The 26,603-nt window shown below is 35.0% G+C and overlaps 3 protein-coding genes across 3 annotated transcripts in view; all 3 read left to right on the forward strand.

Moving 5' to 3' along the window:
- The window catches only part of LOC144252622 (adhesion G-protein coupled receptor V1-like), a 96,823-nt gene extending 94,535 nt beyond the window's left edge, over positions 1-2,288 (forward strand). The window contains 2 exon segments of the mRNA XM_077794834.1: positions 193-332; positions 2,123-2,288. Coding sequence (XP_077650960.1) covers positions 193-332; positions 2,123-2,288 — 306 coding nt within the window.
- An 11,051-nt stretch (positions 2,289-13,339) lies between these two features.
- Positions 13,340-20,435, forward strand: LOC144252658 (transport and Golgi organization protein 1 homolog). Its single transcript, XM_077794841.1, has 9 exons — positions 13,340-13,394; positions 15,652-15,673; positions 16,597-16,685; positions 16,927-17,004; positions 17,091-17,201; positions 18,439-18,510; positions 18,689-18,793; positions 19,438-19,560; positions 19,659-20,435. The coding sequence occupies exons 3-9, from the start codon at positions 16,623-16,625 to the stop codon at positions 19,947-19,949; spliced, it is 843 nt and encodes a 280-aa protein (XP_077650967.1). The 5' UTR covers positions 13,340-13,394; positions 15,652-15,673; positions 16,597-16,622; the 3' UTR covers positions 19,950-20,435.
- On the forward strand, positions 20,265-26,590 carry LOC144252623 (transport and Golgi organization protein 1 homolog). The gene is made up of 6 exons (XM_077794835.1): positions 20,265-20,301; positions 20,786-20,841; positions 20,930-21,020; positions 21,192-21,330; positions 25,544-25,645; positions 26,506-26,590. The coding sequence occupies exons 1-6, from the start codon at positions 20,265-20,267 to the stop codon at positions 26,588-26,590; spliced, it is 510 nt and encodes a 169-aa protein (XP_077650961.1).
- Positions 26,591-26,603: the final 13 nt, after the last annotated feature.

Below are 26,603 nucleotides of genomic sequence, written 5' to 3' on the forward strand. Positions count from 1 at the left end.
GAATGAAGCAGAGGTAGAATGTGCATGATGGAAGACCAGTCAGATATCCTGCATTGATAAGTGAGCTCTCTATTAATACTGGAAGAAAATAGATAACTATTATGAAAATGAAATATAGTTTAGAATACGAAATTCATTCTTAACATTGATTCGAAAGTGTCATTGAATTTTCTATTCCTTTTGTTATTACAGGTATTGTCTTTGAGTGTGAAAGATCAGAGTTCACAACTCCTGACTAACAACAATGAAGTCCTCTACAGGATTTATGCTGCTGAGCCTAGAATTGTTCCTCGGACATCTCTCTGTCTCCTTTGTAATCAGGCTACAGCAAGGTACTTATTAACAACTTTTGAAGATTAGAGTTTAGTCCTTCCACACACCAGCACCATTAAACCTATTTTTTTTTTGAACTGGATATAGAGGTGGCACTCAGTGACCTAACACCACAGAATAATCTCTACAATAAGACAGAGGAGCATAGGGAATGGTCTAGCATCGTTCAGATAGCAAGCTCAGGCAAGTGATTTAACTGTGTGTAGCACATTTATTTATTTATTATTGCTCCTTTTGTAAAAGGTTGTGACATGAGTCCTGCTCAATTCAGATAACTTTTCTGAAGTCATCAGTTTGTTTGCTGGAAAGGAAGGAAATTCATTATTTGTCTTCCTTTCACCTGGGCTTGTGGTTCAGGAGCTGACACTCTATGTTTAGAGAGAACAGCAGGATTTATAATTCTAGTCCAAACATGTTGGATATATTTTAGGATTAAAGCCAGGTATAGGAATGGGAAGAAAAGCAATTATTTCTTTTCTCTTGACCTAAGGTCTCAAGTTTCTGAGTAGTTACTATCACTCAGATCTCAATCAATGGTGCAGGGCCAGGCAATGCTGGCCGAGAAGGTCTAGGATTGTGTATATTATTGAGTTTTAGCCACAAAAGCTAAAATTATAACTAAATTTAATATCTTTGTTGGGCAACCAACTGTCTGCTGAAACAGCAAAATTTTGGTTAGTCTCTTTCTTTTTCTGTGAAAAAAACATTTTGAAGTGAAATTCCTATGCCTGAAGGCATATCTCAAACCTAATGCAGATGGTCCCTGGCTTAAGATGGTTCAACTTAGTATTCTTCTATTTTAGAATAGAGCAGAAGTGATATACATTCAGTAGAATTCATACTCAAATTTTGAATTTTGCTCTTTTTCCTTATGGATGGTATGTGACATGATACTGTCTCATGATGCTGAGCTGCAACACTAAGCCACGGCTCCTGGTCAACTGCATGATTATGAGGGTGCACTGTGTAGCTAAGCTATGATATGCAGGAGGTTGTATAGGTTAAGTGCAGTTGTAGCTTGTAATACTGTAGACTTATGATGGGTTTATCAGGAGTTAACCCCATCATATGTCAAGGAGCATCATTACATAGTCTGAAGTCCTCAATGTATAATTAGAAATGAAGGTTTCAAGCCCAAATGAAAAGTTTCAAGCTCAAATCCACAGTTGAGGTTATGAAGTTATATGTCCTTAGAAAAGTCATAGACTCAAGATGCATTAAAAGGGAAGGGAGCATAAACCTGTAATCTCTGGGAATGCAAAATGAGCCAAAATTTATAGAGTGAAGCATTTGAAGTACATTGGAAAACATATATAATCGGCTCCAAAAAAAATTTTTTTTTAAAAAGGTGAGGAAGGAATCTTAGAAAAGCATACAAGTAAATTATGTGGTTCAAAATACAAGAACTTGTGAAATCATATGGAAGGGCAAGAACTACACATATCATGGCTATGTTATCTCTTAGGATTTTAGAGTGATAGAGAAGAGTGGGTCTGTCTTACATTTATACGCAGGGACTGGTATTACTGTCGGAAGACCAGCTTCTTTGGTACTGGGAATGCTGTGGCAGGTGTGGTTGCATTTAGACTGTTTCTTAAGGTGTCTGGTGGAATTTGTTGGCTCACATCCTGGACAAGATGTTCCCTTTGGTATTCATTCTTCAAAACGTGGTCTGCTTAGGTCTTGAGTAAAGAACACTTAAGTTCAGCAAGTAATTTTTCTTCAAAAAACATTTCAACATCTTAAGTACTGACGAAAGAGGAATAGTGACTATTGTGTTTTGTTCCAGCTGGTTGTCTGACAGTCAGTTTTGCAAAGTGGTTGAGGACACTGCAGATTATGTGGAATGTGCCTGTTCACACATGTCTCTGTATGCTGCCTACACCCAGAATGACAACTTGTCTTCATACAATGAAGCCTTTTTCTCTTCTGGATTTATATGTATATCAGATTAGAGATAGTGTTTTCAAGTCAATAATTTTAAATAATTGTGAGAATGAAGGTCTGTTTTTCCATAGTTTTTTTTCCCCAAAAAACAATGTCAATTGATATTTAGAAAAAATATTTACTACACTTATTTCTGAGTTCAAATAGTATATTTTTGGTTTACTTGTCTTTGTACTTTATACAAATGAAATCATATAGTTCATTTTGGCTTTGACTTTTCCCATTCAATATATTATCTGTGAAAACCATTCATGCTTTACACGTGGGTTGGTCATTTAAAAAATATTTTCCACATTTTTTATTGGTGTATCATAGTAGTACATATTGATGGAGATATTTGTTATTACATATTTGTATGTGCACACAATTAAACAATATAACTTGACCAATATCACTCCCCAGCACTTTTCTCCTCCTTCCCTCCCTCTCTGCCACTCTATGGTTCTTTGTATATGCAAGATATGAATATCATTAATCGTTTCCTGTTGTTTTTCTATTTGTTTTATTCATTAATTCACAAATAGATATTTATGGAGGGCCACTTATACTACAGAGTGAGTAAAAAGTATAGGACTTAGTCCCAACTCCTAAGGAATATATATAACACAGTTTAAGAAGCTAGATAGTAAGAAAGGTTATAATTTGCTGGTTTAGAGGGCAGGTTCTGTGAGATAGAATGTCAGGATTATTTGAGATAATACAGTCAAAGAATTTTGTATTTCAATAGTTAAAAAAAAAACAACCCTACCCTTTGGTTGATTTGTATTCTACAGCTTAACCATTTTAAATATGGCAAACACTGCATTAAAAAATCATCTATCATTATTACCCTATGTACATATAAAATTACATAATTGGTGGGATTCTACATCATGTATAACCAGAAGAATGTGAAATTATATTTCATTATACATGATGTGTCAAAGGACATACTGTCATATATAAATAATTAAAACAAATAGAAATTATTTTAAAAATTATCTATCATTTTCCATATCCAAGCCACATTTTGGGCATTAATAGGAACTTAAATTGTATTAGTACCTGTCAAACTAATCAATAGAATTATTCTCACCTACTATATTAATTATATGGTTGGAAGTCTGAGAATTCCTTACTGTATATTTCTGTCCCCCATCTTCAGCACTTCTGTGCCTTAATTCACTTTTTAAAAGGTCCACAACTCTTTCTGTGAACAATATGTTTATTCTACAGAGAATTCTATTCTACAGAGAATTCAATTCTATTCTACAGAAAACCCACATCCCTTCTCCTCACTTTATTCTCCTCTGTCTAACCTAAAACAAGTCTATTCTTCCCTAGCCACTTTTTACTTTATTTCTTTCAACATTGAAAATTTGGAAATTTTTCTGGATGATGAATAGGTGCTTATATTTTGTCCTTTTCATAATACTTTTAATATTTCATAAATTTGTAAAAAAATGAATTTGTTTTGTCACCAGCTTCTCTTTGATTAATATACTATTAATATACTTTTCACATTTCTTCTTTTTTCATTGTTTGCTTCACCTCTCAAGAAAATGGCAATAGACACATTTACAGGGGTCATCATTTCTTCTGAGGTAACACAGACTGAAAGATGATATCTTAAAGTGGTCCTTATATGACAGATAACTGGCTGGGCTAGCAATATTCTAAATAGGATTGCTTCAGAAAATTAACATCTTGATTTTTATTATTATAAGTAAACAAGTTACTTACAATGAAATTTTAGTTACAAGTATAAATAGTATAATTTAAATAGTAATACCATCCAATTTATAAGAAAAGACATGTTTTTTAAAAATAGGAAAATTTTGATCACCTCCTTGGCTAATGATATGTGGGAGATCTAACATTCTCTTGACACCAGGCAGTGGTAGCCATCTGCAGCTCCAGGTCAGGCACTGGATCATGAGGCTAACCAACACTTGGGAGTGTCCTGTTGCCAGTATTGTTTGGTTCAGGTATTCAATAAATCACATGAGATATTCAGAAATTTATGATAAAATAGGCCCTTTGTTCATTGATTTTTCCCTAACTATAAACTAATGAAAGGTGTTCTGAGTAGGTCTAGGGTAAGCCAGGCTAAATTATGATGCTAGGAGTTCAAGTGTATAAAATGCATTTTTAGCTACTGTAGTTCCAGCTTATAATGATTTTATAAGGACATATCATCTAAGATTGAGGAACATCTGTATATCAGTGAAATTGTATTTTGATGTAACATGAAAGTACCCTGTTTCTCAGTTTTGAAATGATGTTTATTTTAGATAATACCATAAGTTAATTGTAACATAGAAATGAAAATATCATAAACCTCCTTCCTATCTATCATAAAGCCATGTGCTTATCTATGTATATATGTAACATTTAATTAGGCAAGCAGTAATATATTTGTAGTAAATAATTAATGTAATGAAAATGAGAACCTTGATTCTAAAATGAGAAAATTACATATTTGCTTACCTTATCTGATAATTTAAAAAATCTATATTGAAAAGTTATGAGATTAGAGTAGAAAATGCAACTTAAATTTCATCCCTTAGGATTTAAATATTAAAGGGGGAAGTATCCTGAAAACGCTGAGTAGGACTCTAGTTTGTAGATTTGGGTGTAGAGTGTCATAGAATCTTTCATAGACTTAAATCATTACCTTCTCTCTTTGAAGGGTTCATTTCTCGAAGTATTACAAGACTCCATATGAATGTGAATTCATCTTTTCTTCATATTTCCTAACATTCTTCGTATAGTCAACTTTTATTGTTTTGAGGAAAATCTTTGAGTGTCCAGTACTCTTTCGTTCAAAGTTTTCAAAACAATTACGGTAACTTCTGAGATTATTTCAATGATGTGAGAATAGAATAAGTCTCTATTAAATAGTCTCTTAATTTCCCATATGCCAAATTAACAAATTCTAATATCATTCAGACCCAATGATTTGAAAATTAGGTAAATCATGGAAGCAATAATCAGTTTTTCAAAAATTGCCTTGTCGATGTTGTTATGGTTGAGATATGGGGTGTTCCTCAAAAGTGCACATATGACTCAATGCAAGAATGTTCAGAAATGAAACAATGACGTTATAAGAGGTGTAACTCTAATTAATAGTGGATTAATACACTGATGTAGATTAAGGGTTGTAACTGTAGGCAGGTAGATGTGTTTGAAGGAAATAGGTCACTGGGGTCATAACTTTAGGGGTTTATGTTTTGATGAGCAGAGCTTACTGTGTTTCCTCTGTCATGAACCAAGCAGCTTTCCTCTGCTGCAGTCTTCTGCCATGATGTTCTGCCTCAGGCCCAGAGCAATGGAGTTGACTGACTATGGACTGAAATCTCTGAAACCATGAGCCAAAATAAACTTTTCCTCCTCTGAGTTGTGTTCTCTCTCTCTCTCTCTCTCTCTCTCTTTCTCTCTCTCTCTCTTTCTCTCTTTCTCTCTCTCTCTCTCTCTCTCTCTCTCTCTCTCTCTCTCTCTCTCTCTCTCTCTTTGTTTTTAATATTTATGTTTTATGTGGTGCTGAGGATTGATCCCAGGGTCTTACATGTGCTAGGTGAGTGCTCTACCACTGAGCCACAACCCCAGCCCCCTACGCCCTGCTCTGAGTTGTTCTTGTCAGATCTTTTGGTTACAGTGACACAAAGCTGACTAAAACAATGTATAATGGGAAGACACAGTATACACATTTAACGTGTACAATTTGAAAATTTGACGTTTTCACCTATAGTAATTATCAACACAAATCAAAGTAATGAACATAGATAGTCACTATCCTCAAAAGTCTTCTGTTACCCTTTTTAGTCCTTCACCTCCCATCTCCAGTGAACCAGCAATCTGCCTTCTGTCACAAAAGATGAATTTTCATTTTCTAGAATTATATATATTAATTTTTCAATGACAAATTCCAACCTACTTTGTAAAAGTTATATATTCATTCCAAGGGATTCTTTTATACTTATTTGTGTCCTTTAGACACATTTAGACAAGGCTAGGATGTTAACAGGGCCAAGTGGGTTTCAGGATAATGTCATAGTTATCTATTGCTGCATGACAAATTATACCAAGACATGACAGCTTAAACAACAAATATTTATTGCCTCACAAAATTTCTGAGGGTCAGCAGAAATTTCTGAGACTTAGCTGAGTGGTTTTGGTCTAGACTATCTTGTAAGCTTACAGATTGTCTACCAGCAAGGCCTGGAGATAACTGAATGATTGCCTAGGCTAGAAATTCTATTTCCAAGACGGCATATTGATGTGACCATTGGCCAGAGGCTCCAGTTCCTTGCCTGCTCTCTTGTCAGAAGGCCTCCAATTCTCATCTTTTGCCCTTTTTATAAGACCATTCAACACAGTATCAGGATTCCCCCAGAGTATATGCAGTGAAGGCTATGACCAAGATGAAAGCCATATTTTATTGGATTACCTAGTCTTGATTACTATCTTTTCTTCCATAGTCCATGTTTGAGACATAACAGCCCTGGTCCATGTAGAAGGGGACCACAAAAGAGTTTTACTAGGAGGTAGTGATATTTGGGGCAATCTTGAAGGCTGGCTACCATAATATGTTTGTCTGTATAGTCAATTCCCTTGTGTAATTAGCCTATACGATTCAAACCAGCAGTATCCATTTGCCATAATTTATGAGCTGATTACATAATAGTTTTAAAATTTATTGAATAACAGTTTTCAAAGCACATAAAAGTCATTGCCTTTTATTTGGAAATGGGAAGCTATAGGAAGATTTTGAGCAGAGAGACACGATCAAATTTATATTTAAGAATATCACTCTAGTTGCCATCAGGACAATAGATATTGGGGAAAATGAGGGCAGAAGCAAGGACAGAAGAAGGCTATGGGAATCATTAAGGTGACTTATGATGTGGGTTTGGCCTGTATATTGGCTTAGCAGATGCAGAGGAGTGGTCAGATTCTGGGCATGTTTCAAATGCTTATTTGGAAAGAAGGAAGTCAGAAAAATAAATAAATAAAATGCTATATAATTTATATCAAATTCTAGAAAATGCAAAACAATCTATAACGACAGGAGATGTTTGGAGACAGCCCAGAAAAGGAGAGGGGAGGGATTACAAAGAAGGATGAAATACTCTTTTGATTTTGGTGTTAGTCTCATAGGTATATTCATGTCAAAACTTATCAAATTGTACACCTTAAATGTGCAATTTATTGTAGGTCAACTATATCTCAATAAAATTGTAAAAATAAAGACATAATATTGTCTAATGGAATGGAGTTGGAATGTGAGAGAAAAGAGATCAAAGATGGTTTGTAAGTTTTGGGCTTTGAGCACCTGGATAATGGGAATAAATTGTCATTCTTATTTCTGAGATAGGGAAGACTGAAAGGAGCAGATTTTGAGAGAAAAATGAGTTCAGTTTTCAACATATTGTTAGAGATGCCTACTAGATACATTTTATAACATAATAAATACATGGTAGAAAAGAAATGAAGAATGACTCAGATAGACAGTTTCTCTCTATGATCCACTGGTTCTCCAGAAAGCGCAGAAGTACACTGGACCAACCGGGACCTCTCATGGCCCCTGTAGACAAATGTTTATGCACACCTTTTTTCCATCGTTTTCTTTATTTAACATTATGAACATGGTGGACTAGATTTTTTTCTCTAAATTTTAAAGATTCAGTTAATTTGGGGAAACAACTGATGGGTTCATTGTTGGAGGTTGATGAATAACCTTAGCAGAGACTATAGTAACAAGCCCTTGGTCACAGACAAACGAGAATGGCTCCACCCAGGATGGGAGCATTACAGACACTCTTCCTTGGGCTGGCTAGCTTGTGCCTTCCCCCTGTTAACTGTACATATCAGTAATTCAGCTATATTATGATTTAAATCAGATTTTGCTCCTCTTGTCAGAAAGTACAACAATTGCTTGTTAGTTGATAGGTTGTGATGAAAAGGAGTCTACTCCTTTGGCTTGAAACTTAGCTCCATTACTCACTGGATGTGTGACTGCCTCAATTTACTCTAAAATAAGGATTGGAATAGGACCTACTACTACTGTAAGGTACTATTGTTATGAAGATTAAATTAATTGATATGTATAAAACCTTCAGAATAACAACTGGACATAAAGAAAGCGTTCAAGAAATGTTAGCTACTAGCTTTCTTCTCTGACAATCAGTTTTGTCAGTTGGTTCCCACTACGTTGTGGACTTTTTTGGACCAGGACCAGATATCTTGTCTTTTGATTTTCATCCACTCCCACACCATGCTAGGACTTTGTCCAGCATCTGGCATGAATGGTAGCACAAAATGAAAGTTAAAAATATGCTGTTGAATTAAATGATTTCTTCCCTTATGGATAAAGATAAGAATCTTAAGATCTTAGCCCAAAGACTAATGTCCATCTCTCTGCCCCCATCTGTCCCTGCCTTAAAAAATAAAGCAGGCCACTGTCTCCAGTTTACACCCTCACTCACAGTTCCATTCACCTTCCCCTTTCCTAATCAGAGGGATCTTGGGGTGGGGCTTCAAGGAACCTCTAGGAGTTTGAAGGGGAGGGAGCCTGGAACCATAGATTAGCTGTGACAAGTCAGGGGTGGGATTTGGTAGTTCAGAAAAGGAGGTACCAGACCAGGAATGAGGGATGGGAGTGATGGTGGAGTGGGCTAGTTCAGGGTGGACCAGAAATGAGACATTGAGGAAAGCCAGAAAGGGCCAGTTGGCGGAGGGGGGGGGGATGGGTGGGTGATGACTAGAATCATGCGGAGGGTCGCTTGTGAGGGCACAGAAGCAAAGGCAGGTGATTGGACGAGAAGGAGAGTCCTAGTTGCCAAGGCAGCGACTAGAGGAGAAGGTCTTCAGTTGAGGAGAAGGTCTCCACTAGAGAAGGACGGAGCTCCAGCTCCGTGCAGTTCTCCAGTAGAGTCTGTGGATCGACCCCCAGATATCCCTGCTGACGGGTCACCCGGGAAAGGCTTAAGCCTTCCCGGGCACCACCCCTCCGTGCTTTGCTACCCACCCGCCCCCTGACGCCGGCCTCTGGCGCCGCCCGCTGCAGCCTACTCCACCGGGTCACCGGCTCCCCGAGGTGACCACAACATGGTTGTGGCGCCACTGCTGCTCTTCTGTCTGTTCGTGCTGTGGCCGGCCTGGCGAGTGCCGGGCCAACGGGACCTGATCACCGGCCAGCGCTTGTCGAAGCACAAACTCTGTGCAGATGAGGAATGCAGCAGTGAGTGCGCAGGCGGGCGGGCCCGCCCCGCCCGGGTCTCCGCGGGGGCTCCGATCCCCCGTCCCCAGCCCCGTGGGCTGGGCTAGGGGGTCCCAGGATGACGGGTGGGGCGCAGGAGTGATAGAGCCTCGGGAGATGAGAAACAATTTTTCAAAAAAATCCCCAATAATGGCATCAACAGCATTCTACTTTTGTGTTGCTCACTCTCATTTTATCAGTAAATTAGATGATGACTAATTGTTTTATTTTATCCATCCAGTATGGTGCTATAAAGCCGTAATTACTGTATTTTGTGTTTTTAAAGGTTCTGGTCTGTAAGCATAGCTATAAGCATTATCCTGCACCAGTGCAGGGCTTGGCAGCACTGATCTGAACCCCCCCACCATTTGCACACACAGAGTGTAGGAGAACTCATAGTAGGGGGGGGATTCAGTTAATGTGAGAAGGAATAACATATCAGTTCTCCCATTTTCCAGAAGACATTGCATCCATATATGAACACTACTGACTTCTGAACTGTCTTTAACTCCATAAGGTTCTGAAAATGAATCACGCACCATTAAGATTTGTTATTTTCATGCTCCAAAACTTTCAAGATTAGGGATAACTTGGCTTACAAAATTAAGAATGAATTATTTCCCTGGCCTTTTAGGTTCCACCACAAAATGATGTCAATGACCTTTAATAGGTAAAATCTTCCCAAATGTCATTTAATGTGTCTCAGGTGCTGAGATGCTGAGCCAATGGGGCAGACTTCACCAGCAGTCAAATTCATAGACCAATAGTGAATGGAGGGTCTGGGGTTGTAGCTCAGTGGTAGAGCGCTTGTCTAACATGAGGCACTGGGTTTGATTCTCAGCACTGCATACAAATAAATAAAATAAAGGTCCATCAAAAACTAAATAAAAATTAGGCAAAAGCTTAAAAATATAGTAGTGAATAGAATCTCAGGGTTGAGAAAGACCTTAGAGGCAACTGGTCCAACTTCTTAATAACTGCATGTTGGACTCCTGCTGTTTTATCAAACATACCCCAGGCTCATGTAACTCATACTGAAATTCCACCCCTACAAGCTCTCAGGTCTAACTGGAATTCTACCTCATTCACAGAGCCTCAATGCAGGTCTGTACCCAATTCCCTTTAGTCTCTCTTGGTATTACTGTGTTCTTTTTAAATAGCTGTCATCTGTCCATTCAATAAATAATTGTTGAGTATCTCTGCCAGGTGCCAGATACTGTGTTAAGCCTTGGCTCATTCCACCTGCAAATCTGAAAACCAAGATTCCCTCTCTTTCAGCTTTCCTAAAATTTTAAACACAAGTTTCACCAGCACTAAATCCATGTTTTTTGAATGTGACCCTGTCTATATATCTCTGGTTTAAAAATTTTCCTCGAGTAAATATTGTTCTGGTAGCAGTTGTATGGCCATGGAAGTAGTGGAGAGTAGACTGGAGATTGTTCATTTTATAATTGAAGGGTCTGACAGCTCTAATTAGGATTTTGAAGTTTTCTTCTCTGTGTTAATTGTCTTTAGGAGAGCCACATATTCCAGGCACTGTGACTCATATATTTAGTGAAATACTCAATGAATATTGAAACTGAAGAGAGACAATTCTTATTCTATAGCATAAAATAAAATAGCCATTTCCCCTTTCAATTTTAGAGCTACTTATAACAGAAGGTACTCCTGTTGATGCTGCTGATACAGAAAACCAACTAGAGATAAATGTGGAAGAGCCAGAAGATGCCACCCTTTTGGACAGCATACTTTTCTTGTTACATTCATTCTTGCTTTATTTGTCTAAGATGGTAAGTTTGACATAGTTTCTTCAATTAGAATGTTGATTATTTATTAGTTTTTAAGTGGCTTCTGGTCATGAAGTGAAGAACTTAAAATGTCTTTATGAAAATGACTCCTGACCCTTTGAGTAGATAGCTCCTGGAACAAAAGCCATAGGGGTGTGGCTTTAATGGCTACTTGGTTTAGCACATGAGGAAGATTTGCTGTCTACCAAGGCTGGACATTTGCACACCTGTAAAAACTTGGTTCTTCCCCTCAGAACCTTTCATTCTGGCAGGGAGATAACAGCATTCACTTGAAACACAGTAAGATAATGGCAGAAAGAGAGGTATTTATTTGATGGTAGAACATTATTGTCCATAAATGCATTTATTATGGTTGGAAGGGTGATCAATAAGGTCAGAAAGTAGTTGAGATGTGTTTGAAGCACAGGCAAAGGGCAAACAGGAGTCTGACATGTGGTTTGTTGTTGATTAGACAGGCTGGGGTGGAGGACGGTGGGGGAAGCTGGCAGTCAGAAGAAATGTGTTCAGAGAAATGGAAACATGAAGAAAAGGATATTCTCGGAGGGCAGGAGAATGTGAATAGTTGGTGTTGTAAAGTGTGAAGTTGGAGGGGGATGGGCCTGTTGGAGAGGCCAGCAAATCTTAAAGGAAGTCATGAGCCAAAGTAGCATTAGACCATTAATAGTGGGGATCCTTAGAAAGTTTTAAGAATGAAAGGAATTAGGTTAGATCTGTTTCTTAGAAAGAGTCACTTAAGGCTGATCTTTCTAAAGAAAATCATGATCCAAACAAGACATTTAATCTGTCTAGAAGCTTATCTAAGCATTTTAGGACTTACCTCCCCCCCATTGGTATTTGTTGATATTGGACTTTTAGAATTTAATTATAGGAATGAGAAAGCTTTTAGAGGTTGGAGAATTTAATTATAGGAATTATAGGAATGAGAAAGCTTTTAGAGGTTGGAGAATTTAATTATAGGAATTATAGGAATGAGAAAGCTTTTAGAGGTTGGAGGGCCATTGTGACAGTAATCCTCCTCAACTGAAGTTGTTTCCTGTAGGTTGTGTTATTTCAAGGCTTGTGTAATAAATATGATGTTGTTGTTTTCCTTGTAAAATGTATAGATTTTGAAGCCAGGTAGATCTGATTTCAAATCCCAAGGTTATCATTTAGAAGTTTGGGCAAATAACTAAACTTTTGAAAAAAGTTCTCCTCATCTGAAAAATGTAGATAATGCTTACTCCAATCATAAGAATTAAATGATTTGACAAGGTAAAATGTCTGGTGAGGTGTCTGGCACTTTGAAGGGTTTTACCCCCACACACCCCCTAATTCTCATGTAGGCAGTCAGAAGGTGTTTATATAAGAGTGGAATGGAAGTAAGATTTAAAATCTTATACATATATCATCATTGTTTTTATTTGTTGCCATAAAATTAATTAGTTCTTTCATATAGTTAAGTTTTTGTCTTAAATGAATTTTTTAAATTCTAAAAACCAGGTTATCAGAGAAAAGAATGATCCAGAGGGATTCTAGCCAGGTGTTAGACAATGTGATGATATAGGGCCTGTTACAAACTGGAAATGTATGCTCAATTTAAAGTATTTAGATTCGGGCTGGGGTTGTGGTTCAGTGGTAGAGCGCTTGCCTAGCATACATGAGGCACTGGGTTCGATCCTCAGCACCATATAAAAACAAAACAATGTGTCCACCCTAAAACTAAAGATACATAAATAAATATTTTTTTAAAAGTATTTAGATTCATTATACTTGAAAACACTGCAAGAGAACAAAAAATATGAGACTGCCAGTATCCTCTCTCTTGAAGAAGCTATTGGAAAATATTGAGGAGGTGGTTTTCTGATGAGGAGGTTGGTTTAGAATTGCCATGATTCTTTGTGACTGTTTTGTTATAAATTTAAGGTTTCCCATTTTTTCTAATTTGTCTGTTTCAGCTGTTTACTACATTGCCTGATGATACTCAACCTGGGCCTGATTTTTATGGACTACCATGGAAGCCTGTAGTTTTCACTGTTTTCTTTGGGATTGTAGCCTTTCTCATTTTCTTTTGGAGAACTGTTGTTGTTGTGAGTAAATTGACTTACTTATACCTTAGCACATAAGCACAAGGATTATTTTATATAGTCACTGCCCCCCCCTTTTTTTTCTTTTTCAGTTGCTAAAACACAAATTAGTGGTTTAAGTCAAACTAACCTTATAAAATAATTTAGTGTGGGTGCAGTTGGTAGAACTGGTAATTCTTACAGCCATCCTAACCAGTAGTTTCATATGTATCAGAAGTCTTAAAAGTGGGATAAAAGATGGGATAGGTTAGATAAATATCCTTTTATGTAGCATATATGTCTAGTAGTCTATCTTAAAGAAATAACTATGCTTTGAAGATTTTGGTAATGTTTTTCAATGGAACAGTGTATTAGATTGAAGACTTAGCACAACATAATTTATTTAGGGGTTATTGTATGTTTGATTAATGGAATAGTAGGCAGATTTATTTATTTCAAAGCTTTGAGGTACAGAAAATGCTCACAATTAAATGTGAAGTGGGGAAAAAAGCAGAAACTAAGATTTAAATGTTGATGAACTGTATGTTAATATAAACACATATAAACAGGGGGAAATGCTGCAAAGAAATACAGTAAAATGAGAAAAAGGAGATGAGATAATTTTTCCAGTCTTTTATATAAATTTTCCCAGATTTTATGATTTGATCATATGTTCAGAAAATACCTTTTTATTTGGAAGTATAGATTATGTGTTGTCCAAAAATCCATTAAATGTTTTGTTCATTAAGTTTTTTTTTCCTGAGCAGAATTAGTCTATGTCTGTGTATGTGTGTACATATATGTATAAGTGTGTGTGTGTGTGTGTGTGTGTATAGGCTTATACATACTTATGTTTGTACTGTAGGTTATTCTGTTTCATAGTTATTTAACATAATTGGAAGAAAATTATTTTAGGTAAATGGACTTTGCATATGAAAATCCTAACATTTAAAGAGGCCAAAAGCATTGGATACAAATCTTTTCAAAACTGAGTGTTCTTTTTTCTGATTTCTTAATTATTTCAGACATATCATTGTTAAGATAAGTTTCCTCTCCTTGTACAGTTGAGAGTAAAATCTCTTAAAAAGTATTCCCTTCTTAAATAGAAGAATCGTTTGCCTGGATTCCTGTGAGGAATTTTCTAATCTCATTGAACTTTGTCTCAGCTAAAAGGAAAAAGGAAATAGAAGGATAAAGAGAAGGGAAAAACATGAAACCATTTTATATTTCTCTCTCTTGTTTCTTTCATTTCAAGAACTGCGGTACCTGTTTCTCTTTTCACTAGGTTATGTGGGATCTGGTTCCTAACTTGTTGCTCCTCAGTTTCAGCATTTGACTTTGGAACTTTAGTCCCTACCTTAGATGACTGCTTTTATGCTACTTCCCATTTTCCTCTGTTGTCATTTTGAGTAAAAGGTTAGCAAGGCTATGACATTAAAGAAATGTTCATTTATTTCTGTGTTGGAGTTTTCTGAATGCAATTTCCTATTACGAAGATCCCATGGATGATCCATGGACACATCTGAGTATCCCATCACCATTAATAACATAAGTTTGAAAGGACAAGTAATATGCTAAGTTACAAAGAAATTTAGTGATGTTTTAAAAAAAATTCTGCTTAGGTTTTATTATCAGGCAGTTTATTGCTGTCTTTTGGAAATGATTGTTTTTGTCCTTTCCAGAATATGTTAATTGTCATTTCTCTTGTTGCTTGTGCATTTTCTTCTAGCAGTCTTCCCTTTCAGATTTCTTGCTATATATTTAGTGGTTTGCAGAAATAAGATGATGTAGCCTCTTAGTTTCTAAATTCAGCCAATAGCCAAATTTAAATTGGAGTTCTAAGATGTTTTCTGGTGAGTGAAAGTGGCATATCTTAGTACAAAGATTATGCCTTTAATATTGTTTCCTCAGATTCCTTTTGAATAGTCATTGTTTCTAGACTTTATCCTGGTTATTTAGAATTGTCAAGTAAATGATTTTGAAGACACACACACACACACACACACACACACACATATACACACACACATCTTTACTGTGAAATAAGGTACATATCTTAGTGTTTTTATGTCAGAGGCTATTTATGAAATCTCACTACCAATTAAATTTAAAAGGCTTGTTAACTTGTTAACTTTACTTATTTTTAATCCTATAAATTATTATCCTGAACCAGAATGTTATTAAATTCTCACTTGGTTATGATTCTGACTGTTGTTTTAGGAATGCTGTTTCTATTGAGCATATGTTTGACATCAAATTTAATCTTTTTTCTCTCTTCTAGGTAAAAGATAGAGAATATCAAGGTAAATTTTTAGGTTTCTTAAACTTGTAATAACCCTTTGTATTGGTGTTTGTTGTGTGTTTTATGTATGTTAGAAATAGATACAGTGACTTTTAATGTCTATTATCTTTTTTACCTCCTGAAAATTTTACTATTCCTAGGTTGCTAGCATGGATAATAGAGTAGATGATGATGGTTCCAACTCTGAGATAGGAGATAAAGAGGAGGAACAAATTGTGGATAGGGAGATGATGATAAGTTTTAATTTGGGGCAGATTAACTTTGAATATTGATGTAATGCAGATGTATTACATTTGAAGAGTATTTCTATGCTAATTATTTAATCATGCATTAAGTAATTGAGTAGATAATTTAAAGAATGGTAATGTGAATCAGTATGTTTTCATTTCTGTTTTTCTTTGCAAAGAATGAAATGATTCCATTTTCTGAAAAGAAAGTGTTTTGAGAAGGGAGGAATATCAAGCTACAACACTTTACTGTATTTCCCATCTGTGAAATAAGCTTAAATTGAAATATCATTTTGGATGGGAGGGGTACCTGTGATTGAACTCTGGGGCACTCTACTGAGCCACATCCCCAACCCCCTATATTTAGAGACCAAGTCTCACTTAGTTGCTTAGTGTCTCGCTCTTGTTGAGGCTGGCTTTGAACTTGGGATCCTTCTAGCTCAGCCTCCTGAGCCACTGGGATTACAGGTGTGCACCACTGCACCCAGCAAAATATCATTGTTCTTATATTTTTCTTAAATTTTAATAATTTTTATACTCTTATTGCTAATAAGCATAGATTGCTTTTTAAAAGCATAATAGTTATGCTAAGAAGTATTTCCTCATAGTACCATATAACATGTCTTTGCTTTTAGTAGATTGAGTAATTGAATTTCATTTAGTGATTGTAATAATCTTGTGTATTTCCCCCTTTTAGTCATTGAACAGCAAATTTCCAAAAAGATGAACAATTTCATGAAAGAAAATGAAGAACTAATGCAGAAATTGTCAAATTATGAACAGAAGGTATAATATTTTTTTTTGTTTCTTTCTCCCTTGGTTCTAGCATGAATCATTTCTACCTGTTTTAATTTTAAAATCGTATTTTAAAATTTTTGTTTCATTATTTCCTACAAATCATCCAAATTCTAAACAGTCATATGTATTAAGTACTGCTTTCTTCTGGAAAGGGTCACTTGTCTGGAAGTAACTTGTATAGTAGCACTATAATTTGTGTATCTTAATTCTGAATGCTTTATTTACATAGATGAAGGAATCAAAGAAACAGGTCCAAGAGACCATGAAAAAAAATATGATTCTTTCTGATGAAGCAACTAAATATAAGGTAAAAATCCCTTCTTTGGGGGGAATTACATTCTAAACTCAAAAGTAAATGTAATGAGTGAGTAATATTGACACCTTTTTTTCCAGGATAAAGTGAAGCTTCTTGAAAAAGATAAAGAACTTCTGGATGAGAAAGCTAAAAGTCTTCTTGTTACGTTAGCATCTGAGAGAGAACAGAATGCTAAGAATCAGGACTTGGTAAGAGTTTCGCTGCTAAGTGTTACTGCAATTTGGCTTTTGAAATATTTTGTTAAATTGGTTAAGTTGAACTTAGTCCAGCTGTTAACTAAAGTAAGATTAGGAGTCAAGGAAGTCGAACCCACTTCTGCCCATTTTGTGGAACTTTTAAGTACTGATACAACAAATTATTTTTATGGGCCTAGGAAATATTTTTATTCTCAACCTTGGATAATTTTCATATTGCTTTGCTCTGCCCTTGGAAACATGCAGAACAAGTAAAAAACTATTGTCCAGTTGAACAGTATTTGTTTACTTTTTACTTGAAAGAGTAATGAATTAATCAATTTTCTGTACTTAAAAAAAGTTTACTTACATACTTCATTTTCAATTTCTATAAGTTTCTGTAATTACATAAAAGTTGCAAAAGATAGTAGAGAGTGTGTTCTGAAATATCCTACCCCCAAGTAAGCTTGATCACCCAGCTGAGGTAGTATTTATCAGATTTCTCCACTGTAAAAATTCTTTCCAATCCTTGTCATGTTGTATTCTTTGGAAGTTACCATGCACAGCCCACAGTTAAAGTATGAAGAGTTACAAGCCCAGGATGCAGCTCATGGTAGAGCACTTGCCTAGCATGCATGAGGCCCAGGATTCAATCCCAGGCATTGCAAACAAAGATTGCAGAGTTATGTCCACTTCCTTAAGGAGCAAGTATCTTTATAAATTTTTTGGAATTCTTCTGTATGTGAGATTAGTCTATTCTTCCTTAAATTTTATCATTTTTTACTTCAGATAAGAAAATTTTAAAAATGATCTTGGGAAATTTTTTTCTCTATCACTAGAAAAAAAATTACTAATTTGAACTGGTTTACTTGAAACAGTAATTAATTATAGTTAATTTTCTATGCTTTAAAACATTTTATTTACTTATTGCATTATGATTTTCTATACTTTGACCTTTTTTTTCTGGTTATCTCACAAACAGTAAGGTTGTGGATGCCATGAAATATTTATGACTTCATTTTCCCTCATCTCTTTCAGTTCTTGATTTTTTGCTTGGTCCAAATCTGGATCCCCCTGCATTTACCTGAAATGTAATGGGATGGCTTGACAAAAATTTTGTTGTGTTTATCTTTTTTAGTATATATATGTGTGTACACACACACATATATATATATATATATATATATATATATATATCAGTATTTCTACTGAAATCCTAATGCATATTTTGTGTTCTGTTTTCCCCTGGCAGATAATGGAAAATAAGAAATCTATAGAGAAGCTTAAAGATGTCATTTCAGTGAATAATTCTGAACTTTCAGAGGTAAAGCTGCCAACTCTTGCTATCGGATATTAATACTACATCTTAATTTGTTGCGGACCAAAAATTTGAGGTGTGCTAAAATGTGCAAAAAATGAGAACTATATGATGTCTGGTTTGGGAAAGTATAACTTTGTTTTTTCTTTGGAATTAATTCACTAACTGTAGTGTTTTGCATTAGCTTCAAATTATCCTTACTGAAACTAAGCTTCATGAAGCGAAGGTGAAGTTGGAATGCAGGAAGCTTCAGAAAGAAAATACCATGCTTAAGAAGGAGAAAGAGCAGGTAAAGAAAATTTGATGTCATACATAATGTAAACTAGAGAAGTGAATATCATTATCTTGTATCTTTCTTGGATCTGTTTCTGAGGTAAGGAATATTCATGTAGGACCTTTTCTAGATATGCAAAGTTTAAACAATGCTCCCCAAATTGAGTGCATATATATGTTCTCCATCTGTTTTGGATTTTTGGATTATTGCTTTTCTTATCAAATATCAATCAGTTATTAACTTGCATAGCCTCAAAGAAACTTTTTAAACCAGAAAATTAAGTATTTTATGATCCTGTTTTGAGTAGTTACTGATTCACCGGCCAAGGGAAGATTACATGATAAGGAATCTAAATTTAGGAGACAGTCATATGTGCCCAGCCATTCCTGCTGGAGGTAAATTATTTGAATTGACAGCAATTTTCTGGGGAATGCAATAAAACAGGGTCAACTTCCTGATAGCTCTGATGTTCTTACTGCAGCTGTGAGAGTTGGGGCCACTCTGCCCTCTTCCTTAACCAAGGTCTCAAACCCCTCGATTGACGGAGTCCACCGAGGAGTATGGCTCTCTATTTCTTTGTCTAAGTCTTGTAGTCCTAATGTATCCAGTGCAGAAAACCCTACCTAACCCATATGAATTCATGTGTTTTGACTTTTCAGTTGCAGCAGGAAGTCAAAGACTGGAGTACATCACATGCTGAGCTCAGTGAACAAATCAAATCATTTGAGAAGTCCCAGAAAGATTTACAAGTAGCTCTTAGTTACAAAGATGATACTAATAAAGTAAGTTTATACTCCAAATACATGTTTCATCTCATGAATTCTCCTGAAATCTTCTGAATTAAAATCGAGAGTCTTCCAACCTTTTGCTTCTTTTCTAGGCTTTGACTAATTACATCACACAGTTGAATCGGTTACAATGTGAATCTGAATCTGAGGATCAAAGTACAGATGAGTCAGATGAATTAACCAATGGAGAGGTAGCAGGTGAGATCAGTCTCTGGGAAGTTGAATCCTTTTTTGCTTTCCTGTCTTTAATTAAGTATACAGATGCCACTTTTCAGCTGGCTGAATTTCTTCTTAAGCTTCAGGGTTGTAGACACATCACTGGATCTATAGATATGTCTGTTGCATTGGCAGAGGTGGGTTGCTGGGGTATAATGTACCAATAGGCATGTGAAGAACACTGACTTTTTCTATCCCATTGAAAACTAGTAAGTACACTGCAGCTACAATAGTCACATCCTATACCTCTAAGTATTGAACATTGTACAGTAAGAGAAATTTATTTCTTAACTTATGCAGATGATACTTGATTTTGATACTCATCATCTCTATGGCTCTGTGGTTTTAAGGTCCACAGTCAGTCTTAAGAGTCCGGAGGCAGTTGGAACCATAAACTAAGGCTGTGAGAACAGAGGCTAGAGACTATCAGAAAGCTAGAGAGGGAGTGTAACAGTGTTTACTGATGAGGAAAATATTTCCAAATGTTTTCTCCCAAGTTGGATATTGCTTACATAGCAAGTATTTCAAACCACACCTGGTAGTAGATTCAGGGAGAAAATGTAGGATTGAATCTTTCTAAACAAGACACTTACTTACTTGCCCAGGTGAAGATAGATCTGAGAGAGAAGAAAAGCTTTTATCTTACAAGAATAGCAGAGATAACATTTTAGTTGTGCAAACTAGAAATTCACCTTTTTTTTGTTTTTAAGACAGACATAGTACTTCTATTTATTTTTATGCTGAAGATCAAACTCAGTGCCTCACACATGCTAGGTGAGCACTCTACCACTGAGCCACAACCCCAACCTGAAATTCACCTCTCTTTTTTTTAAAAATCTAAGCTTGCAATTCTCTTAAAAGTCATTAGTCTTATCAGTTTAATTATTTAATTGATTTTTTTTTCTTCCGGTGTTTGAACACGATCATTCTTTAGTTTGGGGAAGTTAGGAGAATATAGAGTTAAAAGTAAGGAAAGAAAAAGCTAAAGTCTTTTGTTTTTTAGGTGATTGGAACGAGAAGATCAAAGATCAAATTAAGCAGATGATGGATGTCTCTCGGGTATAGTTCTTTGTAAGAGTCCCATAGTGCCTGTGAATTCTTCCTGTGCCTCACTTTTAAGAATACCTCTCTTTTCTGCAATTTTTAGACACAAACTACAATATCAGTAGTTGAAGAGGATCTAAAACTTTTACAACTTGAGCTAAGAGCCTCGAAGTCCACAAAATGTAATCTAGAAGGTGGGTTCTTCTTGAGAAGAAATTACCATGTTGGAAAGACTTAAAATTTTATTAGAAAGATAAAGAATGGCTTCTTGCTTTCATGCTTCTTACTTTTCTTGGCACTACTCCCTCAAACAAGTTCTTAAGTCCTTGTACACATATAGAGATAAGCTGTTTTATCCTTTACAGACCAAATAAAGAAATTAGAAAGTGACTGCAATTCACTACGGTCTTCTAAAGTTGGACTGGAAGAGGAATGCAAAACTCTTAGGCAGAAAGTGGAGATTTTAAATGAACTCTACCAGCAAAATGAGGTGGCATTACAAAAGTAAGATTTTCATTGTTTGTTATTGTTATCACTGTGTGAACTAACAGATAATTTTATCTTTTCTTAAGATTATTTACAATTTCTTCTAGTTGTAATAAGTAGAGATTTGTCTTTTTTCCTTTGTGTTTTGTTTCCTATAAGTTGCATTTTTCTTTCCATCGTCAGTCTTAAGAGTCCTGAGGTAGTTGGAACCATAAACTAAGGCTGTGAGGACATCGTAATCAATTGTCAAATTCATATGAAGGCAGGAAGTGGTAAACTGGTATTAACAGTCACTGATGTGGAAATACCTCTCAAAGATCTAGACCCTTTCTATGATCCCACTATTTATTTTAATTACCTTTCATTGTGATCAGTTATGTAATTCTAATGTTTTGAACTTGTATCTCTAACTCTGGACCTTTAAAAATACTGAGTGATTTGGAATGACATGTTTTAGTAGAATAAAAACTTCAAAAAGGAATAATATTTACTTATTGATGGTACAAGTTTTGGACTTGAATATCTCAGATGTTCACACTAAAAATTGAACTGTGGCAAGGACCTTAGGAGTTATGATTACAGAAGTACTTGTTTGTAGTATATATTTATATATTAATCTTCTCAGTGTGGAGCTAGTTATTTTTTGAAAGTTCATTTGAAGTTTTTAATCCACAAAAATACTTGAATTCTCTAAAAATAGGTTTTTTGTGTCAGATTTTATTTATTTGCACCTGATTTTACTCTTTAGCATTTATATATATATTCTTTTATATAATATATATAATATATAATATATATATATAATGTATTATATATATATATATATATATATATATATATATATTCTTTTATATAATATATTCTTATTAATTTTCTCTATAGCCACTTGAGTGGACTTTCTAAAATATAAGTCTGTCCATGTCAATATGTGCCTGTGGTTTATGAAGAATTTGCTTTCTATTTGATGACCTGTTCTTTTTTTTCTTCCTTGTATCTTTTTAATAGTTTAAATATTTTTAATTATTTTCCTCATCCCCTGTATAAGCTTGATGTAATCCTAAATTATAATGGAATTATAATTATATAATTATAATTATAATTTTATTCATCTTCTCATAATTTAAAGGCCATGGTATATATTCTGGATTTAATAAAAACCTGACATAGATTAATAGGTTTATTATTTTTTTTTATGGGCTTTAAGTAGCTCCTGAATCTGATAACTGTTGTGGCATTGTATGTTAGTACTTCATATACTGTGAACTCCACAAGACATTCATTCAATTTATACACATTTAAAGTTTCTGTAGTTCTGCATTCTACACTGTTGGTTTCTTATTTGAAATTATTTTCATTCTATTTGAACATTGTCCTTTAATGATACATTTGATTATTGTATCAAAGTAGTACAAGGATAAATAGAGAATAGTATTTTATCCACTAAATATTGCTACCTTTATAATCTGTATTAGGTTGACATGAACTTCATGATTAGAGTTAAAACCAGTTTCCATTTTTAAAGGATCTTTCTTTTGGCTACTGAATTTTGACTGTTACTTAGTTTTAGCAATTTAAAAATATCCAATTAATTACCATCTGTTTTAAATTTTTTCTTTAAGGAATCCATTATCATTGTTGTTTGGTCTTATCCCTCCCCTAGTTCCTGTAGTCATTTCTCTGTTTTTTTTAACAGTTGTATTGGGAAGTGCCTAGGTGTAGTTTTCCCCACCCCACCCACTTTTCCTCTTGCAGTTATGTTGCTTGGGACCATTAAACATTTCTTGAATTTTCGAGTCTTTTTCTAAATGTTGATTTTACCTCATTCTCTCTTCTGATTATAATAATGCATATTAGAATTTGATTTCCCCTGCCTCCTACATTCTGGATTTACTTCTTCTGGATATTTTCTTCTGACCTATCTTAAAAGCGCTAGGATTTATTTTACTTCCCAAATCTGCTGCTAAAATCATTCATTGAGTTTAGGATTTTAAAATGTTCAGGGTTTAAAATATTATTTTAGTTGTAGAGGGACATAATATTTTATTTTATTTTTATAGGATTTTTTTAAGAGAGAAAGAGAGAATTTTAATATTTATTTTTTAGTTTTTGGCGGGCACAACATCTTTGTTTGTATGTGGTACTGAGGATTGAACCCGGGTCCCCACGCATGCCAGGCGAGCGCGCTACCGCTTGAGCCACATCCCCAGCCCAACACAATATTTTATGTATTTTATGTGGTGTTGAGGACTGATCCCAGTGCCCCACACATGTGGGGCACATGCTTCACCACTGAGCCACAACCCCAGTCCTATTTCAGTACTACAGCTCAAACCCAGGACATTGAGCCATGTGCTCTACTATTGAGCTACCTCCACAGACTCCTTGCTCTTTCTCATAAGGGACTAGTGTCTTACTGCTTTCCAAGCTATCTTTAATCTCATCATTCTGCCTCTGCCTCTTGAGTATCTTCTACTGTAGGTAGGTCACCACACCCAACCTTTTCTTGGTTTTATAGTTTCTAATCCTTTGACAAAATTCATAATCTTTTTTTTTCCTCTTTTGTGGTGGTGGGGTTTGAACTCAGAGCCTTGTGCATGCAAGGCAGCACTCTACCTACTAAGCTATATTCCCAGCCCTGAAATTCATAATCTTGACTTTACTTTTTTGACTGTATAAAGCACAGTGATTTTAAAACATGTGCAGATAACCCCATTAGGTGGTTTCCTTTTCTGTGGTATTTTTTCTCACAGAATTTTGTCTTATGGAGTGCCTGGTCAGTTTTGATTGGCTAACATTGTTGTGATAATTATAGATGAAATTTGAGGACTAAGATGAAGTTATCTTCTTATAGAAAAGTGTTGAGGTTACTTGAGTAAGATTGTCACTTTAAACTTAGTCAGCAATTAAGATAATTCAAAAATGACTTGTCTTTTCAATGTTTCAGTATTATTCCTTTTGGATTTTTTGCCTGTTCATCACTTAAGTGTGCAGTATTTTCTAATCTAAACTCAAAGGCTAGGGCTTTTATTAAGGGTCCCTTTATTTGTAGCCCCAAACACTTGTTTTTTCCTCTAAGCCCAAGAATTGGATGAAGGCTTAGTTCAGACTCATTATATCTTTGTGTTATCTTCAATATGTGGGTAAACCTAGGAGAGAAGTACCTTAAAGTGCCAGCCTTACTTGTAATTCTGAGATTCCTTTTTCTAATGGATCTTGGCCACATCCATATATCTCCACTGCCTTTTTAGCTTGGATCCCTTCAAACACAATTTTATATTCTTATAAAGATGTTTTGATTGTTCTTAGTGCTCCTCAGACTAACTCTTTGATAATTGGAAACAAAATTCTCTCTGTCCTTCAAGATTTAGTTTTCTCCATATTCCTTCTTAAGCCAGTGGGGAAAATTATTATATTCCTTTAGGCATCATTTATACCTGAAACAGTGAACTCTTTTATTCTTTAGCATCTTACAAGGTAACTAGTATATTATAGCCACTCATAAAAATACTTGCTGAAGAATTAAATGAGAAGCTATATAAGAATATATAATCCCCTTTTTCTATTTGGTATCAATAATCCTTTTTTACTATAGTTCTTCTGATTTATGGAAAATTAAGTTTCAAGTTAATTATCTTTTGAATTGGAACTATGGCTAAAGAGGGTAGTACAAGGATAGCAGAAAATAGTATTTTTTAAATCATTAAATGTGTCTACCTTTGTCTCAGTAGATGAACATCTTGAGTTTCATGATCAGAGTTAAAACTTGTCAGTAGATAATACTCTGATTGTGGGTCAGTTTGGCTTCTTTTTCTGGTTGACAGACATTATCAAAACTCAGATTGGTCTTTTTGCTTAATTACAATTCTTTTGAAATAGATATCTAAAGTGTTAAAAATGTTCTGTGGTTAATTGCATAGCTAAAAGACATATTCTAGAAGATTTTATGTTAGGTTGATCAGTCCTGATCTTCCAAATTGAAGTAAAGTGAGTTTTTATTATCTTACACACAGGAGACTTGCCCTTGGGGCACATGTTGTTTTCACATTTATTTTATTTACTGGTAAGTAGAGAATTAAGAGGAGAAGTTAGAAAATGTAAGTGATTTGCCAGAGTTTGATTTACGAAATTGCAGGTTTGAATTTCTATTTTATGTGCCTAAGCATTTTATAGAATTGTGGGAAGTGATATTCACAAAGAGAAACTTTTGATTTGATAACTGGCTTTATTTTAGGAAACTAAGCCAAGAAGAATATGAGAGACTAGAAAAAGAGCAGCGGCTGTCAGCTGCAGATGAAAAGGTGGTTTCCTCTGTACAGGAAGTTAAAAATTACAAGTGAGTTCAGTTTCTAAAGGAGGGTGTCAATGTCTAATGAACTAGTGTTAGCTTTCTTTTTAATCTTTTTTTACATTATGTAGATAGAAGAAAATAGCATGTAAGTATAAATAACGAGAGGATATGAATAAATTCAATTCACACAGGAGAAAAAAATAAATTTCAACTTAACAAATGAAAAATGTTAACAAAAATTTACTTATACCTAATGGGCAAGACCATAGGGAACTTGGTCAATGCAAACAGTTCTGGGGGGTTTGTATGTTGTAGTAATTCTTTAAGAAATCAGTTTGCTGTGTGATTTATCAAGACCCACAAAAGTGTGGAATTTGATAGACCTTGGAAATCTTCTATGGATATAATTTGAAAAAAAGAAAAAAAGTTTTAAGGAGGAAGATATTTCTAACAGAATTACTTGAGAACACACTGATGAACAGTTAAGGAAATTGTAAGTTATCATTCAGAATCTCTAGCAATTAAATGATAAAGAAGTTATTAGTATTAGGTTCTTATTTTATCTATCTATTTATTTATTTATTTATTTTTGATGCTTTACTACTAAGCTACATCCTTAGACCTTTTTTTTAACTTTGAGACAGGGTCTCAGTTGCATAGGTTCCCACTTAATTGCTGAGACTGACCTCGAACTTATGATCCTCCTGCCTCAGCTTCCCAATCATTGGGATTACTGGCATGTGGCATTGCACCTTGCCTGTAGTATTAGTTTTGATCACACTGGATTCATATAACTATAGAAATGTTTTTCTTATGTATGATAAAGTCTTTAAAAGTATAGCTGATGGAATAAAGGGAAAATGGTCAGAATGTTTCAAATGTTATTCAATTGTTGTAATTCTTAGGCGGAGAATTGAAGAGATGGAAGAAGAATTACAGAAAGTGGAGCGCTCATTTAAAAACCAGGTAGTAATTAATACAGTCCTGTAGTTGCAGAATTCTT

This window comes from Urocitellus parryii, unplaced genomic scaffold (assembly GCF_045843805.1).
Source record: "Urocitellus parryii isolate mUroPar1 unplaced genomic scaffold, mUroPar1.hap1 Scaffold_49, whole genome shotgun sequence".
NCBI classification, from domain to species: domain Eukaryota; kingdom Metazoa; phylum Chordata; class Mammalia; order Rodentia; family Sciuridae; genus Urocitellus; species Urocitellus parryii.